This window comes from Vanessa cardui, chromosome 7 (genome assembly GCF_905220365.1).
Source record: "Vanessa cardui chromosome 7, ilVanCard2.1, whole genome shotgun sequence".
NCBI lineage: Eukaryota > Metazoa > Arthropoda > Insecta > Lepidoptera > Nymphalidae > Vanessa > Vanessa cardui.
The window spans coordinates 1,487,779-1,508,610 of NC_061129.1; the positions used below are offsets into that span (position 1 = coordinate 1,487,779).

At 31.3% G+C, this 20,832-nt stretch overlaps 1 protein-coding gene across 3 annotated transcripts in view; it reads right to left on the reverse strand.

Annotated features, from left to right (window-relative positions):
* Positions 1 to 20,832, reverse strand: part of LOC124530991 — an 86,085-nt gene that overhangs the window by 7,818 nt on the left and 57,435 nt on the right. For 2 of the 3 annotated variants that reach the window (XM_047105371.1, XM_047105372.1), the window contains exons 2-7: positions 7,833 to 8,103; positions 4,539 to 4,715; positions 3,194 to 3,529; positions 3,011 to 3,110; positions 2,752 to 2,934; positions 57 to 234 (exon numbers count right to left, since the gene is read on the reverse strand). In XM_047105371.1, coding sequence (XP_046961327.1) covers positions 57 to 234; positions 2,752 to 2,934; positions 3,011 to 3,110; positions 3,194 to 3,529; positions 4,539 to 4,715; positions 7,833 to 8,103 — 1,245 coding nt within the window. The remainder of the gene's footprint in view (positions 1 to 56; positions 235 to 2,751; positions 2,935 to 3,010; positions 3,111 to 3,193; positions 3,530 to 4,538; positions 4,716 to 7,832; positions 8,104 to 20,832) is intronic. The other variant, XM_047105373.1, reaches the window with a different exon arrangement.

Consider the following 20,832-nt stretch of genomic DNA (forward strand, 5'->3'; position numbering starts at 1 on the left):
ATCGTAATCTTACTGGAACTGTGTTTTGTGTAGTGTGAATCGTTTGAGATACTTACTGCAAATAATCTGTGTGGAGCACACTTGGAGAGTTTCCGGCTGACCGTTGGTGTCGAGGATTTCAGTGCGGAAGACCATGCGGCAACGCGTCGACTTCTTCTTGCCTCGCGCCGCGTGGGCGCCGCTCGCTCCGCCCAGCGCTTCGCCGAACCGATGCTCCACGTCTACATTGCGTTCCTGTGATATATACACTTTTAAACTAGACTGACATGATAAGGCTTCATCTTATACGAGATTTAGAAAATCTTGATATGCTTTATAGTGTTCATAATCTCATGAAAATGAAATAGACTGGTTCTTATTACTCTTATGAATACCTTAAACGGGTTATAATAAACCCTTAATATGAAAGTATTTGTTGATGATTATGGTGTTACTCATTAATGCAATCATTTAAATACGCTTTAGAAATAACTTGTACTTTTAGAATTGTATAAAATTTAAGGGTACAAGTAGTGTTCTACTAGGAATCGATTTATACACGAACTTCCTCAAAATACAATACAATATACAGTACTAAAATGCATCGCTTTGTAAATTTTACAACATATCACAGCGACATTCCAATGCGCAGAGTATGGCACATTGACCCCCGATAGCGGAGGCAGATAGCCTGCCGGGGCAAAGGGCGCGCTAAAATAACGCATAGATAAACACGTGCCTATATATTCATAATTTCGATTCATTTCCAATTGGGTCATTGTTTGATAAGTGTATTATATAACGGTCTGTATTTAAGAACTGTTATTGAATGATAAAAATAGCTTTCATTGTTATTTATTTATATGTAAATAAATATGAAAGTATTATTTTACTAACACATATAAAGAGCAGTTTCCCGCTCTTAAAATCATTATTATAATTCGCTTGTCTGTCTCATTGATTAAAAGTCTACGCTGTACAATGCTTCCTGACTTTTGCTCCTTGGAATATTTTGGCTTGGAGTTAGTTCTTTGATACTAGTATGTTGTGACGGAAATCCTGAACTTAATGTAATTTATATTCAACCGTTTCCAATTAAAATACTATAACCATGAAGTAATATTGCAAAACTTTTCTAAACTAAATAAATTCCCCTAACTATATATTAGGCCTATACTGTACTTATATCTATACTTTGACGGATCTTATTACACGATATGCACTGCCAGTTTTCCATGATGCAGAAAACCACACGGATAAAAGCTCAAATTGTTTGTTATATTATTCTCGACCTTACCCATAAAAATTATTTCGTATATTTTGTTAAAAACTGATTGTTTAATTTTTGCCACTATTGATTTGACATTTCTAAAAAGAAACAGACCACATTACATATGCAAACATCAGGCATCATATTTAGTATTGTTTTGTTCCGGTTTAAAGGGTGAGTGCGCCAGTGTAAATGCTACCTGCATTGGACATCTTTGTTTCCATGGTTGATGGCATGTACGGAATGTTTAAAAATTGTTGATGAGCATTGGCGCTGGTCTGACATTGGTCTATGAAAAGTGGTGACTAGTAACTACTTGGAGGGCCATTTGCCAAAAATCTAAGGTCCTAAACGACGTCTAATAGTCATGACAAATAACGAAGATTCGTTAACATTATGATCATATTTCCAAGTCATCGTTTTATGCCATTACGGAATCGAATATTTAAGATCCGGTCGAAGCTCGATCTTAGGTTTTTAATCGGAGAAATATAAAAACAAGTAATGTGGCCTACATTATATAAAACTGGTTCGTATTGACTCTATAAGGTACTTTTTAATTGGTATGAAACTACTTTTTAAGACGACAGTTCACTTGCACAAGTAACCGTAGAAAGTATTAATTACTTTTACTCGAGCATGACTTTTACTCCAAAGATAAATTCTATCAGTTTTTATCTTAACAAGAGTAATGTTTTTCTCGTTAATATTAATTATGATCGCATACACTAATTATATTTTGGCTTTAAATCTGGTGGCTTTTCTTCAATGTAATTGCGGGTAGTTATGAATTAATAATACTTCCATTTTTGTTAATTTTAACTCAGAAATTGATAATAGGTTATTTTTATGTAGTCACGTCGGTTATTCTTTCCGAATCAGTATTTTTCTTTTTTTTTTTGGATAATGCATGTTCGTAAAGTTATTTTGAACGGAAACATTGTGTTCTTTACATCTGTGGTAATGATTAGAAATAAAATGACAAGTTATTTCCAATACACATAGGCTCCTTAAAATATCATTGATACATTTATTTTTTGTATGTAATAAGTATTTGGACGTGCAAAGGGCCATTTAATGGTAACCAGTTACCAAGGCTCAGACATTAATATAGAATTCGTTTTCCTATATAGACTTAGCATTACCCAGACTACCTTACACTGACCCCAAATACTTAGTAAGAAAAATCACCAGTCTTTTCACCCAATCAGATTTAATTTTGGGTTAAATTTATACAAACTAATTGAAAGAAAAGGTATCCAATATTCGATTGAGTTACATTTACTAAATTATAATTGTGCGATGTAATCTATTACTTGTTGAGTAAATACGCGTTTGACACAGTCTAAGAATACACGCAGTATTTACAGTAGTTTGCACGAGATCTTCTACTGCGGTATGCAGACAACATTTATTCAAATAACATTTTCGTTTCGAGATAAGATGCATATACATTAATTAAGGTAACTTCATATTTGTCGTAACTCGATTAATTTCCTAACCTTGAGTATTCCAACGCAGTCGCACGTGACCTGCCAGTTTTTGGCAGGCTCCAGGTCGATTTCGATGACAACAGTGCCATCCTCTTTCCTCTCCTTGCAGGGAGTCGAGTTCTTTCCGGAGACGCGGCACGCTTGGTAGAACATATGTGGCGCAACGCGACCCGTATCCGTTCCAATGAACACCTGCGAATTGATTCGGAATTTTAACTCTTGTTTCATTTAACTTACGATTGAAGATCGCGTGGGAGTAAGATCGTACCTGTAGAACAGCTGGTTTATCATAACCAATTAGTTTTACAACGGGAAATCCATTTCCTGAATTATCCTTAACAGCACCCCTGCTGCCTTCTGTCTGGTATCTATAACAATTACATTTGATTATTATTATTATTGATTGAGTATCATGTGGTCCAATTTTATTAATTAATCATACGACGGTTACCTTGCTCTGTGTTGTGTCTCGGGCTGGCATAATATCTGTAGCTCCACTGTTCCATCCCGAGACTTACAGGAAAGCGGAGCAGATAGACCAGGTGGGCCTGAATGTGACATGGCTGCTAGTGCTCTTCGTCTGGCCAGGGCTTGTGCCAATTTACCACCATACTTCCCACCCAGCTTACCGCCCAACTTCCCACCCAATTTCCCTCCGCCAGCGTATTTAGTAGCGAGTTTGCCGCTGTTACCCAGCTTGCCACACGATCTGTATGCGGGATCCTGAAATCGTTTTCCAGGTGTCTCCGATATGCTTGGACTAGATATACTGCAACCAGCTCTTATCCTGAAATGCGATAATGGTTTTATTAATAATGGAATTTTCGCGAATTTTATGTCACTTAAGATATATAAACAATAAGATGAACAATTTTGAATAGATTTTATACAATTTTTGTAGTGTTGTGATGATATCATGATGTGATCAAATATATTTTTTATAGTTTTAATGTTATATCAGTCACATGTTGATAATTATATTGCTAAAGGTCACGTAATTGTATTGACGTAAAGACTGTTATGCATTGAACGTGCCAACTTTAACTAAAACCCGCAATTTGAATTGTAAAAAAGCTAATTTCAGCAAAAACATAGATACCACTAGAGTATACTAAAGTAGAACACTACTTATCTATTACTTACTATGGAGATCAGCAGATAATTTATTATGACAAGGTATTTTGCCATTTGTATAAGGAATAATGAAATTGAGCATATTGGCGCTCTTGGTACTTTATATTTAACATATTAGTTCTACTAAAGAGCATATGCTATTGAATTGATATTCTAAGTATTATGTGATTATTTATATTGAGTTAATAAAGTGCAATATTTATAGATTAATTAAAGTGCATGTGACACTTATCAGCTAATTTACATCAACATTAATTTGTTTGATTAATTAAAGTATCTATTATTTTGACAATGTTCTAAATGTTATTTCAAAAATTACAATAGTCTAAGCTGAGAAGAATTAATTGAAAATTTTGGTATATTATAGTTGATTTATTTATACCTATGAATAGTTGTATATTTTGTCATTAGAAATTTCTCTGCATATGTAATGATAGGCGCAGCGTGTGACGATGACGCGTGAATGCGTGATAGGTAATGTCAATCACAGTTTCTCACGTGCCCAGCTAGGATCAATGTTAGATGATTGAGTGACAATTTATTTGAAGCTAAGCTAATGGTCTGTCAACGCTGCGTCCGCAACTATTACGGTTGTATCAATGTAATTAGAAATCAGTAGGATTTTTCATCTCGTAAATAAAATGGTATCTGTTAAAACGTACGCGGGGATAGGGAGAGCGGGCGCAGCGTCGGGCAGAGCGGGCGAATGCGCGGGCGCAGCGGGCAGCGCGAACGCGTACGCATCGTTAGCGTCGTCGCATTCTATCTTAACACCCGTCTCGTTCTCGCGCCGCCTTTTCGTTTCCGGCTGTTCCCACTCCTCCGCTACCTCGGACAATCTGCGCACATGCTGATACTGTTTAGATATTTCATATCAAGGATGATTCATACTATGAAAAACGTCATCCAGATTACATACAAGCTACTATGTTTTATGTTAATACTTCGTAAGCAATTACAGGTTTCCCACGACTTAGTATTGTAGTCCTTGCAGTTTATAAGCTGTGACGTGAAGAATTTAATTAAGACTAACTTATTTGTTTTTATGACACTAGTACTGGACGAGTAGCAGTGATTTACATCATTAAGTTAAAGTTTGACGATATCGTTTGGAAATCCCGTCTATTTTGAATGTACGTAATTGAGTGACGTTAATTTTAAAATCGTAAACTAATAATTTTATTCATGTAATTAAGACACAGGACCGAATTTCTAAAGCATTGACGCAAGCAGCGCAGTGATAATTCTTCTATAACTGGAACTCGTGTATCGTCATCTCTTAGCACCGACTGTGGTATTTTTGGCAACCGTTCTTAAGCTTTATATTATTTCAGAGCTTTAGTAGTTATTTTGATATATAAAATTTGCAAAACACTTTAAATATAAACATGCGTCACATATATCATTGAGACGGAACTGCTAATAGTGTTTACGATTCGAGTTTACCCACTTAGAAAAGTTTGAGTACGATAAAATGATTTTATAGAAGAAAGACAAGGACGCGAGCATGGTATCGCAACAATAGCCAAAGAACTGGAGCAAATCTATCGATTAATAATTGTCGATACCGTAGTTTAATTAGGTAATCATACATCAGATTGTATGTAGCTATATGAATTAGAAATGAATATTAAATTTAATGAAAATGGTTCGAAGTGATCAGGTAAATCCTTCAGTAACGCTACAAGAGATTAAATAAAGATAGTATCGTCGGATGATTCACGAACGGTTCGTGCCAAAAATACAAATTAGCACGTGCGCCGGTACTCCACAGCCGCGCCATGTGGCGTTGTAAATGTGAACTTCGCTATGATTGAAATTTAGATAATTTTACTAAGAGAAATAACTTGCTGTATAAAAAAATCTGTTGATATTTGAACAGGATTCTAACGTGTTTAGCACGTCATTGATATTTTGTGCTTTATTAAACGTTTTATGAAAGATTTATATGAAGAATTGATTATACTTATTCATATTTCAAATTGAAAATATATCTGTTTTCGGGTATGAGCCCTTGTTCGAAAACTTTAGTAGGTACTTTATTAATCGTAAGCAAAATCGTATATTTTGAAAGCTCTAAAATCCTGTAAGTTATAAATGAACTAGCTCACTTACTGAGACAACGATACACTTGTTCCTAGATTGTAAGAATAGTTGGAAAGTTGGAACCAAATCGCTTCATTACGTTCATACGTTTTGTTTATATGACATAATAGCCACAGTTCATATAACCTACAAAATCATTTAACGACGTCGATAAGAAATCGGTTAAACAAATTGACCACTTATCGTTAACTCGGAACTCATATTTTCTTTAATAAATACGAATTGTTTATGAAATGCTACTTTCGTCTCATATCAACTACAACTATTAAAAAAATATAAATCATCATTTTACTGTATGTATTCCATATTTTGTAACACTAATAAATTATTATTATTAACTCTTTTTTTAATTTAATTAATCTATCTTCTATTATATTCACTTCAGTAAATAACACAACGTTTTTTTAATTTTATCAGATGATACGATTAATTCGATCGGTCGATTTCACACGGTCGCTATCAACTTCCGTGTCAATATTAAGTTTATTTTTTATCTGTATTATTTGTTATTCTTGTCACTGCATTTCTACGGTCAAATGGTAGATTGTAAAGGTAAGCAGTATCTTTATGAATAAAAAATGTCCCTTGAAAAGCATGAAGTTTAAAAAACGCTGATGTAGCAACAGGATGAAAATGAAATAACCAACTTATGCTGAGTAGAGAAAAATGGAATTTCGAGACAAAAATTAACACAGCCGTTTTGAAAAAGCGCCATTTTCAAATTAGTCTGCTAACCAAATGTATAAATCCCAATTAATAAACGCATAAATGTTAATTTAAGGTAACACCCTAGCTGTAGCTAGCTTGATTCGGGAAAATTGTATATAAAATTTCGATAAATACTTTTTCGGGTGAAGAGTTTGCCCATATGAGATACTACCTCAACAGTCTAAATACTAGAAACGATGTGAATTATCAAATTTTTGGTTTTTATGTATGTATGTCGTATGATGATTGTATGTATTGAATTCTTATTTTCGCGAAAATCACACTGATGTCGAGAAACAGGGATAATTAGACGAATTCATCATTAGATTGTCAATTATTGTCAGCCTTACCCCAAGATTTTTCTTTTTAAACAATGGAAAATGAATTTTGAAGTCAAATTCAAATTTTCGAAGAAAATCATTTCATTCTGCCAATATCACCATTGTCTAAGACGTGTTTTTTCTTAAGAAATATCAAATCATCCTACGACGTACATATCCTGTGATGTGTCGAATAGTTTAACTATATGTCATGAATTTTTTATGATAGAATTACTTTTAACAAATAATTACTGTATCTTTCACCAACTTTTAAATGTATCTTTAACAAAGATATATATATATATATATATATATATATATGTAACTTTTATTACGAAACATGTGATTTTGTTTTAAGTTTGACTTTTCGAAGTAGTTTCGACAGATGATGTAATATATTTACACTATCAGTTATGACTACGGTGTATGCAATGAAGTCTATTAGCAATGGCGGTTTGATCATAGACTGACCGGTATAGTGTGATTTCCGTATCACATATCTTCTTTATAATTGAATTTGACAAAGTTATATGATTGGAGGATATTCCTCAAACTGTAGATACACATAAACTATCATTATCCTTATTATGAATGGTCGAATTTCCGCAATATGTAGATTGATATTAAGCAGAAACATAGTTGTTACAATTTTAAAAGGTTATAGCAAAAACAAAAAGGTCACGTTCGACAAAAATCCACATTTGACAAAAGCAAGTAAGCGATTACGTTTTAAAGCATGCCCAAAATGGTAACTATTTCAAATTAGTAATAGTTAGATTAACTCAGCCTTAAAGTCATGCTATGATAATTAGTTGGTCTCACCTGTTAACCGGGTCCGGTCCGAGACCGCTGTCGTTACTATTCTCGCAGGGCTCGGGCGGTCGCAACGAGTGCGTGTGTGCGTAGTGGCCAAGTTTCCCGAACTTGCCCAGGTGCGCGAACTTGCCCGGGCCGTGGAAGTTTTTCCCGGGATGCACCATCTTCCCGGCGTGAAGCATTTTTCCCGGGTGTGCGCGTTTATGCGGCGCTCGCATCACTTTCCTGTGAACGCGGGCGCTCATTGTCGCTGTCGTGGACATAGTCATTTTCATGCCTGTCGACAAACAGTAAGTGTTAGATCGACGTCCAAGCGTTTATGAGTTATTAGTTTTTATAATTTATAAACTAAATTAAATTAACTCTCGTTTTTCCAATTAAATAATTGTTTTTTTTTTTTTTTATAATAATTGAACATGAAATACATGTTACACCTATGATCAGTATTGACTAATTAAATGTCTTGCGAACAATCCGTCCATACTATCGTCCTCATTCTTCACGTACTTAAGACTTCTTATACGATTTATCACATTTTGTGGTACGTTTTTATAATCAAGGTACAATGTTAGATACGTAGAGATATTCTAGAAGTCACAAATAGGAAAAACAGCTGGTAAATGTAGCAATGTTTCGCAATGGTATCCTGTCAGACATAAAGATTTTAGTTGTAATAATTGTAGTATCAGCATAGGTAAGGTTAAGTTATTATTTTTAAGCCTAGGTTTGCCAGTAATAAGAGCATATTCATCGCAGAGTCTAACTCTTATTGAATTATGTCTATAATTATTTTTCTACTCGGCATTTAAGAAAAGTTCTGCCACATATGAACCTATCATACTACAGGAAAACAATTTAATCGTTTCCCCCACTGTGAAGTAGAAACATGTATGACATACAGGATGGATGTATCCATCAACCCGCACTAGAGTAAACCAGTGGAATAAGCGCCCAGCCTTCTCACGAATTTTGACCAGCAGTCATTGGCTGTAACTTTATGACAAAATTCAAATTCAGCCAAGTTAGCTTTTCGGTAGCTAATGCTAAATTATATTTAATTTATAGATTAACGCCTTAATTCAGCTATCTGTATGCTATGCCTCGGTAGCCTTGAACCGGTGTTAACATTTAATTATTCTCTAGGACGAAACACCGAGTCTACAGTATTAAAGATAGCAATCAGTATAGACGATAGTCGTAAATTCAAACGTGGCACTGAATACGTAAACATTTAGACGGATGGATCACTTGAAATCTCGTGCTTGTCGGTATTCAGGCGGCGTGCTTCGACACAATTTATAACATTATTGCTTTTGACGTTAATTACCATAGAAATTAGAAACGATATATTTATTTTGGCACTGTCGACTGTCGATGCCGTGAAACTGTTAAATAGGTATACACGTGAAATTTATATTTGTCAATTTTGGTTTTAAGTAATTTTCAAATACTTATATTATAAGCGGCATATTATAACGTTACTCTAAGTAGGATGTTTTGATCTGAATGCGGTACAATGAAAACTAATTGTAGTTTTTATTCATTTAATCATTAATATTTCATAAATCACTATGTCTAATCAAAAATACACAGTAATTCACATACGCTATCTGCCGGCATTTAAAACATTTGGAGAAACGGCACTTAAAGACTTTCTAAAGATAATTTATAAATCTTTTCTCTCGCGATGGCGCGCCCCTCCACAGTAAATTATTTTCGATATGCATTAGTGTGAGGACGCTCGTGCATATGAGTGTAATGATGTCCTGTGTGTGCGTTGGACGATTAATGGTAGAGACAGCAAAACAAATGAATTATAACTTTTAATTACTACATTTAAAAAAATATGTCACAAATATAATCTGATTTATATCTTTACAAACACTTCAAATATAAGTTTTCCTAGCTGTTTCCTCTTCACGCGTAAACCGCAGAATCGATTTAGATAAATTTTAACATGGACATAGTTTGAGGCTGGGGGAAGGACACGGGTAACTTTTAATTTAACCCTCGGGGGTTAAAATGGTGTGGTTTGTGTACTTAAGGTAAGTTTTTATAAATTTTATAAAGTTACAATATGCATGTTGTTTAAATTTATTCCTTAACTTAATAATGCTGTTTGAAATAACTCTTATTGTTTTTTTTTTTTAATATAATTTCAGATACACAAATGTGTGATGATGGTAGTGATCACCTCGACCTGTAAAGGAATAGATTTGTAGGAAGTAACGAATTCATGCTTGCCTTGAGTTTAACTCGTTATGTTCCTCGTATCTGAATGACTCGAGACACTAAAATCGATTCAGATCTATAATTTAATATGAATGTATATGAAACACTATTTATTACTAAATTATTCATATATTTAAACTACTTAATTGTAACATTCAATACTGGCAGTAGAACAAATTGTTTTTTTCCAGAGAATTTCAATTTTGTCTTTTTTTGTTTTTTTTTTAATTAGTCTTATATAAATCATATAACTTGATTTAGTATCGTTTAAATATAATCGTAAATGTACAATACTAATTTATACATGTCCAATATACCTTATAATATACAATATAACACAAAGTAAACGTAACAGCCCCTTGTATGAGTGGATAAATATTGTGGAAAATTGCATTAAACACATGCAGATTGTATCACGGAAAACTCTTTACACATAGGATGATTTATAAACACTTATTCAGCACATGAAAACTCATTGGTGGTTGCCCGGATGTGAATCTATTGTCTTTGATCAAGATCAACATAACTACACACAATTCCGAGACCGTATTGGTAAATTGTTCTGAGTATTAATTTTAAATTAAGAATTTCCTAACAGCTAAGACTTTCAAGGTATCTCACAAATTAAATATTAATGCTGTAACCTCATACGGTTCAAGTCAAGCGTACATTGAGGACAGATGAATCAAATGCGTGGTGATTATCATCAGATGCCTACAATAAACATTGGTAATGCATCTGTAGATTAATTAATCTATGATCTTTGTCTATTGTTTTAAGATATCTATTGAAATAATTATCTGTGTGTAATGAAATTGGATTTTTGGACCTTACTAATACAATTTAAATATATTAAAAAATATAGAATTTCTATAAGTATGCATTTTTTTAACAAGAAATTAATTTAATTATTAAAACATTAATAGAATTCAATTTCATACTATAATTTGTATCATTATTTTTATCATTACTAATATGAACACTAATAGATAATTAATTTTATTGGTCGACGAACTTTTTGCTGGTTAAATTTTTCTGCTTTTAACCCCATCAAAATTAAACAATTATTATTTGAGACTTTGAAGGGTGACTGAAGCCAGTGTAATTGCTGGCATAATGGTACAGCTTGGTACTCAAGGTTGCCATGCAACGCTGAACTGGCAATGAATCTATGTACTGTGAGATTGTAGCAATTTAACATTAAACTATTTGCTTACTTCTCTAACCCTACTTCTATTATACATGCGAAAGTAAGTCTGACTATTGCCTCTTTATGTTTGAATCTCTGAACCTATTTAGATGAATTCGGTATTGGGATTGTTTGTGTCTCCGGGATAGACGTAGATATATTGATTCACATATTGAGTTTACGTTGTTTCGAATATATAATTAAATAATTAATTGATAATCAAAATGTTTATCTTATTTATTATAAGTAAATTAATTTGTTGTTTATCTCTTGCGGTTTTTCTCTGAAGAGTGCAGTCTGCATTCCAAGGCCGTATATGTAATAGACATGATTAAGTAAAATTACTTGACTTTTGTTTAAAAAAATACTATTTTTTTTATTATAAAAACTTATGGTCGAAATCAAGCTACTTGGATTTTATTTTGAAGGAGGTTATTATAGATGTTTTTTGTAAATTTATTACAGTAACCATTGTTACATTAGACTAATCATATGTCTAGTTAGACTTTTAATGCTGAGAATACTTTGGAAATAGTAGCCAAGTACACGCACACTAGCAAAGATCTGCGGCATTTGCCGCGCGAATAAACATAGCTGTCATGTACACCATGATAATAAAGTTGAATCGTTTGTTTTAGTTTTTTTATAGGGCAACATTCAATCTAAATGTATAAATAATTTAATTGTTATCATGAAATCGTATAGCCTTCCAGTATAAAGTTAAGTAACATTCAGCGATTTTCGGTACCAGCTGATACGGAGGAAACGATAATTAGTATTTGGCCTTGCTCAAGTTTTGTTCAGAGCCTGCGTCGATTCACAATCGAATTTTCTATCTCGATTAAAACTTTATGACAAACTTATTCGAACAAAACATTGAAACGTTAAAAAAACAAGAGGAACAAAAACAACCAAACAATCTTAAGTTTTTTTTTTTATTATTAATATTCAGACTTTATTAAAGGTATAAAATGCTTTATGTATTTTTTTTTTATTTTTATTTTTTATGCCCTTTGAGTCGTCAAATCAAGTTCGTTTTTTTATTGAATTGATTTAAAGAATTTTCTCGAAACAATGTATGTGTACCTATGTGTAAGACGACATGCGTCAAGCATTTTAATTGGAGGCCATTACAATAAATTGCTCTATTTATTCTAATTGCGTAATAAATAAAACTATTGAAAAAAGATAATAATCTTTAAATAAATATAGTGATATTCATTGTATTATCCAAAAGTATTAGCTGAACAGTTTGACAAATTACGTTACAAATTTTTTTTTTTTACTTATGGCAAGAAAATACAGCTAATTATGTCATTTTGTATATATAACTTTACAAATATTATATAATTACCAAGACAGTTTCAACTCAGCAGATTCCTAACAATATGTTGGTGTAATTATATTAAAATAAAAAAGACAATATACAATGTACATAGAAGTAAAATAAAGTCGGTCGGGGATTTATAGAGATTTAGATTATCAGCGATTGTATTAACTTACGGATTACCTTCAGTTAATTTAATTCGTTTTTTTTCTCTCTTTTAATGTGTTGTGCAATGGTACTTTGTCTTCAATATAACATTAATTGTAAGTTCGCGCATAAAGTCGCCATTTATTCAGATAAAACAATTAATGAAATGTAATTCGAATACGCGATAGTAATAAAAATATTTTTTAAAAACAACAAAATCATATTAAAAAAAATAACTTCTTTTAACTCTCAACATTATTATAACCTTAGATATGTCAGAATTTAAAAAGAAGTTACGTCGAGGTACGTAGGCGTATGATTTACCATGAATATATCGAAGTCTACGTTGGATTTAATCGAGTGTATGACGGCAGGGTGAGAAGCATTTAAATTGCAAGGTAGCGATCAGAGTTCGTTACCCCGCCAGCCCGGCGTGTCTCGACTCTCGACCTATCACACTTATCGTTCACGAACGACATCGATGAAATATACATCAAAATAAACGCACACTTCATATCTATTATGTAAATAAATAACATCGTGCTTTATTGTTTTCGTATAAGTAGATATATATTAGTGTAAAACGTGATTTTTTTATATCACTTTCCAGTGTTGTCGTCGCCTTTTATTAAAAAAAAGTTGTGTTATTTTTTTAATTTATCTGTGCGCGGTCAATATTAAACGCGCTCGGCTTTGTGACAAAGAAATCCCCCAATAAACAGCTATAATTATACTTTCTAAGGATAAGGTAATTCAAGATAATCTAAGGTAATTTCAGTTTATTTATATACTTGGGACGAAAGGAGTCAGCTCGTAACCGTTTCATTTGAAGGAAAAGAAGACTTAGTAAAGAATGAAAGGGGAAATAAATTTAGTGATTTATTCCGGCCCCTTTAAATTTTTGAAAGATCTTGAGCCAAATGTAAACATTTCGCTGTCAAGGAATAAATTGTTAACAAAAGTAGGTAAGTACAAAAGTAAATTCAAAAATGTTACTTTTTTATGGCTGTCTTATTAATACGTACGCAGTGACGTCATCGGTAGAATACTTTTCATAAAATTTAAAAGGGAAATTCAATTTTTGAACTCTAAGAAAAGTACTGTAACTTACTATATATGAACAATGGCAGATGATTTTAATTTGTCAACATTTATATGTGTGACAAATTAAGTTGTACATGACTTCCTGTACAAAATAGTTTTTTTAAAACACGTATTTAAAAAATAAGAAATATTAACTTTTTAATATACCTTTTAACGCCATTATTTCATTGATTTACGTGTATCTCGCTTCTGAGCTCGTCTGTTTAATATAAAACCAAATGACTATTTAAAATGCATGGCCCGTATAAAAATATAATTTGAATTTCATTAATATTTAACAATTACGAAACATCAAATGATGTATGTCGAAACGGTTCGTGTATATTAATTTGAAATAATCAATTCATATTAATTTTGAAATGTTTTGGTTCAAGATCGTCGCTGAATTACACGCGAGGCTTTAACTGAAAATGTTTCATGTGATTTTATTGGTTATAGCCAGTTTATATATATGTATATATTGGATATATGAAAGTTTTTCCGTCTTTTGCTTACGGTTAGGTATATCAGGATATATACGTACAGTTTGTATAGTCTTTAGAACTATTATAAAAGTAATACAAAAACTACCTATTTTAATACCGTTTATACAATTAATTACCGGTTTTTTTTAATTGTCTGGAATATGAGAACGATTAGAAGGAACCGGGAATAATCATGAACACTAGAGGAGTGATAGCAATAGTTTTATATGTATGACTATATAAAAAATATAGGTATCCTATATCTATCCGTTTTATGTAAGCTGTGCTTGTTAGAAGACTAGAATCTCAACCGATGATTCTGCGTTCTAGCTGTATTATCTTGTGCTTAATATGTGTTTATAATTAATCTCTGTGGTACCACAACTCCGCTTACCGCATGAATAATTCTTAGCCAATACGTATTATCAATAAGTATGTTTTAAAATCAATATTTTATTGCTCTTTATATAGTTAAAAATGAAAGGAGTGGTCCATCCAAAACGATTAAGTCTAGAAAATTATGAGTATAGCAAATAACAAATTTTACCGATATTTTTACGAAAAGTATTGGTTTCATGCAGGATTATATACTTACAAACTAGTTATCATGCGCGGCTTTGATGGCATTTTAGGGATTTAGTTCTCATGTATTAGGTAAAAACGTAGCCTATGTCCTTACTTAGGAATTTGGTATGAAGCAAATTTCATCAAATTCGGTTCAGCGGTTACTTTCACATTTATAATAAGTATTAGTATAGATATATCACACAGTCATAAATCATCCTCAAACCGTGTACCCGATAGAAGTGTAGTATATGATATTTATAAAGGCAATATGAATAGCAATGTAAAACATATATATATTTGTAAGATATATCGATGACAATAGGTCAAATTCTGAATAAATTTCTTCGCCAGTATCCACGTCGCTTTGAATAGTAACAACGTGGCGTCGCACGTGACATTACAATTTTAAATCTCGACGCGGAGATTGTAAAATTCGTATATTATGTAAGGCTAACTATTTAAGTTATGTTTATATGTAAACTCTTTTATTGCGTATTCAATTATATAAGAACTCTTTTTTAATCAACAAATATTAATGTTCAATAGAGTAAAAGCACATAGGATTTATTGTTTATCTGTGACTGCATTTTTTTTAATATAGGTAGGAAGCCGCTTTATATAATATTGCACCCACCATCGCCCATGCTTAACCAGACATTATAACTTAGATATCATATCCCTTGTCTTTCATATCTTGTGTATTTACACTGGCTTGCTCCTTCAAACCGTAAAAATAATTGGTACTGCTGTTTGGCGGCATTATACAGTAGTGTATACCCAGGGCCGGCTCGCATAAAACCCTACCACCAAGTATTAATTTAATATAAATATTTATTACTTTACTTTTTATAATTCCTTAAATAATTACCAAAGTAAGGTTTATCGAACGGCAGTGCGATTCTATAAAAATCAGTATCTCAATCTCACTCATATGGACAACTGAATTAGTGTCACGACATTTTGATAGTTGTATCCTAATATTTTTTATAATAGTTATAGTCAATATCGTATATCACATTCTTACATTTTGAGATCGTGTTCTGCGGTGAATTGCGAGTTTCTTTTTACAGAATAACCAAACAGTTCCAAAAAATAATACAGAATACTTCTAAGACGTCCATTTCCAAGTGTTTTACAATACATAGATTTTGTGTTATATTATTAATTTTTAATGTTAATTTTTTTATTTTAAACCACTAAAAATAATTCAGTTTTGTAATTATTATTATTATTTTTTAATTCTTCAAATAACGATTCTAGTGCTTATTACTTACTGCTTCAAATTTGTAATAGAGATATTAAGTATTAATAATTTATTGTGTTTTTTATATTACTGTTCTATTGTAGGTACTGTTTGTTTCCCGAAAATAAATAAAATAAAATAGATGAGTTATTTGTGTGTACTGCAACTTAGATAGATTTGTTAGGTGCAGGCAAGTTTTTCCACTGTTCTGCGAAGTATCGATCCGACGTTGTTCCCGCGAGACACAATTTCGCCCACACCGACTGGCTATGCGAATACCGTCGAAGAATTCATTAATACGATGAGTTTGATGACCCGTATCGAGAATGTAAATATTATTGTCGAATTTAAAGAATCCAAATTGATTCACTCAAAGCTATAAATTGTAGAATAATAACTCTACAGTTGTAAATAGCGACATTAAATTATGGACGTAGCATAAATATCATTCTAGATTGTGAATTTTTAATGAGTATTTCTTAATTGTTTCAAAGACTAAAAAGTACTAATTAATAAATATTCGAAATTAAAATATGATTATTTTGAATAAGAATATCATACGCAAATGTAATAAATATAGTTTAATGAATGGATTAGCTCTTGTTTTATATTTGTAAAACTATACAATCAGTAAGTAGTAAATGCATTAAATGAATTTCTTTTGATATACTTATATTTTGAAAATATAGCAAAAAAAAACTCCTTACTCTCTATGTAATGTGATAATATACGAATAAAATTAATACTCGCTAAAATATAATAGATTTAGGAAATCGGGAAGTGTTACTCAAGCTGTAACTAGCTAGGGTTGCCAGGCGTCCGCATAAGGCCGAACATAATTAGGCTTTCTGTCCGGCCAAATTAATTTAAACCGTTTCCGGCTTGTTCGGCATTTATTAGACTTTCTTTACATTTTATTTATATATTTCGCAAAATCTCTTTAGATACAGATTTTATTCATATTTCAGTAGAATTTATGGCGAAGGTTGATTTTACACACAATTTTTTACCGTTTATTAAGTTTTGTAACTTGGTAACCCTAAATTATAGCAATGTCTGTTATTAAATTTTAGAACGTTCTTGTGTTGTCTAAAATATTTCCTGTTATATTATTTTAAAATCCATCGAGTTACGATTTAGTAACAAACTTATTAGTAGACACAAGGTGTCGCTTACATTCCTTCGACGACAAAAATTCCATCATACAATGTTTTTTTATACAATACAATATATTTTTTTAAAGGTAAAACACTATTTCTATTTTTATGCTTCTACTTTAATTTAAATAAAGAACATTTTCAATTTGAAAAAAGAATAATCCGTTAAAAATGTCAATAGTATTTGTATAAGCTTAAGTAGCTGTATTCATATATAAATATTATTACAAAATGTGTACTTAATTATTACAAAATAGTTACTGATAAGGGGATCCAAACAAACAGTTGGTATAATCCAACGAAGATAGAATGTAAATAATAAACATATTCATTAATACCTAGTATATGAAATAACTGGGTCATGGAGACAATGATGATTACCGTTATTATACGGGTACCGGCTGTTACGACTAAATATTTATACTATTATAACTGTTCTGTTCGATATTTAAAAATTATCAGATTAATAAATACTACTAGTGACATCTAGTTCAAGTTACGTAAACCACTTTGTTAAGTGTAGTGTTTATAACAATATTTTATTTCTACTCTGTGTTATTAATTAATAATGAATTTTCGTCACATAATAATATTATGATACAATAAATAATTTTAATCTGTAACTGTTTAGATGTAGACTTGAGCTACATTGACTACATTGACTAGAGAATTTGTCAATTAATTTAATTATAGATTTATGTCACCCGACAAATTCCTCTGCAAAAATTAAATTAAAAACAGAACCGTACATGTAAAGATAATTTACATTTCAAAAAATTAATTTGAGGACGAGTACTTTTGTCGCGTTCATTTTTTTAAAAAAATGCAGTCAATATAATAACTATTTTATGGACAAATATGTCAATCCTTATCTTGAAACTATCAACATGAATCGATACAAAAAACTTAATAACTAAAGATTTATATGGCAAGATATCTATGTTATGTCACTTGACCTTAGTGATCTATTTACACTATTTCTCTCACCCTTAAAGTCGGAGCACAAAATACAAAGTTATTGATGTTTGACGGTAGAATTAAATAAACAACTTATGCAAGACCAAATTATAATGTTACATTTGATATTAAATATAATACGAATTATTGTCATCAATAAAACTGTCACTTTGTAAATTGACATTTGACATAGGTTTTTTTTTTAACAATCATCCCTAAGACCTTAAAACAATATGTATTCGTACATTAAGTTGGCGATAGACAACCTTGTCATAAGTACTGTACTGTATATGCTAGCGACAGTTAAATATATTCGCAATTGTAATCATATTCAAATATCGATTTGTTTTTATTTATATTCGACGGCTTATAACAAAAAGTTTGAATAACTACGTAAGTGGTCGTAGGTTATTTCGCCAATGTCACAATGTCACAGGTTGAAAAACGTACGAAGAATATGCTGTTACCGAAATAATGATATCTTTTAATTCAGTTTCGAAACTGAAGATCATTATTTATGAGCACGGTATTTAAGAAAGAAAAGGTTAAGAAGCGTTCAACAATTTACAAATAATTAAAATCTTTTTTTTTTTTTTTAATTTTTCAGCCTGACAGTCAGCAGCGCTCATAAATATTGGCACTGTCAGAAACATTAATCATCCCTTAACCTCGGGAACTAAAATGTTAAGGCATTTAGGTATGTACTTTTAATGAGCCAGTGTAAACCTGTAAATCGGAACACGACAATAGAAAGTATAGCTGTTTGGCGGGAGAATATGACATGAGTACCATGGCACCTACACAGAAAGGCTTGCATAAAGACCTATCATCAAATAATATTATCTGTTAAAATAATTAAATATGTATTTATTTACAATAAAACATAATCGTGATTAATTGTTTTTCTTTAATCGAAAATAAGTAATTTATCATGTTTGTAAACAACAATACGAACGAGAGCGTTGCGTCTCTCAGGATCAATATAATTGCAGACACGCGCTTGCCACGTGAATTGGATACCTAAGATGTCGCCGAGAAAATAAACCAGAAAGCTTCTACAAATACATACACTTCTAGTCTTTCTGAATAGCTACCCTGCCAGTCATTATATTTTTAAATAAAAGAGTAGTTTTTATTATTGTTTGAAGTAGATATTTTGTTTTACGGTTTTTATTATTTATTTCAATCGAGATTTGAAACGGTTTTTTTTTCTAATTTATAACTGTTTTTCTATTAATAAACAACAATTATACATATATTTTATTATAATTTACAATAAACAAAGATTCACGTTTATTTTTTGCTATGTTTTGTCATGCGGGTGTAGAAAAAACTTCTCCATATTAATTAATATAGACAGACAGCATCCACGTTAAACGTATTGCTACCTAAAATAAGCGAATATTTTCATTTCCACAGACAACTAATGGTTTAGAACATTTTTATGTCAATTAATAGTTTAGCCTAGCCGTTTGAATATAACAATAGAAAACATAAAATACAACTTAATGCGTATCGTTTTAGCGGCCCGTTTCGTCTGAGAGGCCTGCAGGTGTGTAGCCGCCATTAGGCCACGACTATTATTAACCGATTTGTCGCTCGTTACGTTAACATTAGCGTCGATAACAGGAATCATTTAAATTTTATTTAATTACTAAATGAAAACATGTAGGTGCAGGTTGTTATTGAAAATGTTATCCGTGAACGGAATCGAGACAAAGGCGTTATATTTCTCATTGTTCTGACACAGATAACACACACACGAAAGTCAGAATGAAAAAGAAAATATCCATATAGAATCCAGCGAGATATTTTTTTTATTTTTAAATCATTTTGAATCTGTGATACAAGCCAATGTTTAGAACTTTGAAAAAAATGGAAGCGATTTTTTATTTGTAACATTTTAAGCATATTTTTTTTATTGATGATATGATGATATCTTTTCCTTTATACAAATAAGAATTTTCGATAACTATTAGAATATCTTCGTAATAAATCGAAAAATCAACCAATTAATTTAGTATACAAAACCAAACGTCGATGAAGGACGTGCCGCCCATAGAATTCGCTTACATGCGATAGACATCTAAACAGGAATAAAGATAACAGTCGAATAGATTTTACGTCCTTTGTAACGACTCCATGCAATAAAACAGATCGTTAAAATAACGGCCTTATTTGACGTTTACGATCTCATCATTATTGTAGACGGACTATTTTTTTTTAATTTTCATTATGCATTAACCTTAAAAATTCTGCCAATATTTATTTCTTTTTTTTTTAATAACATTTATTAAACAGTTATTTATGCCCTAGTCATTACCGTATAATATATTGTATGTTAATTATTTATTATTTTATTGATTAATAAATTAATGCAATCGTAAATACATACTAAAAAATATACTTACAAACAAAGATAATCAATGAATACGAATTACAAAAAGATAATTTAGTAAAACCTAATTTTATATTTATAATCACTTACAAATGATTAATGATTTAAATTTTATCAGTAAAAATGTGCAAAATTTTTAAATATATAGTTTATTATGTTATCTGTTTTATATAATTTGTAGGTCAATGTTGTATAATCACAATTATTATCTTATGACTGAT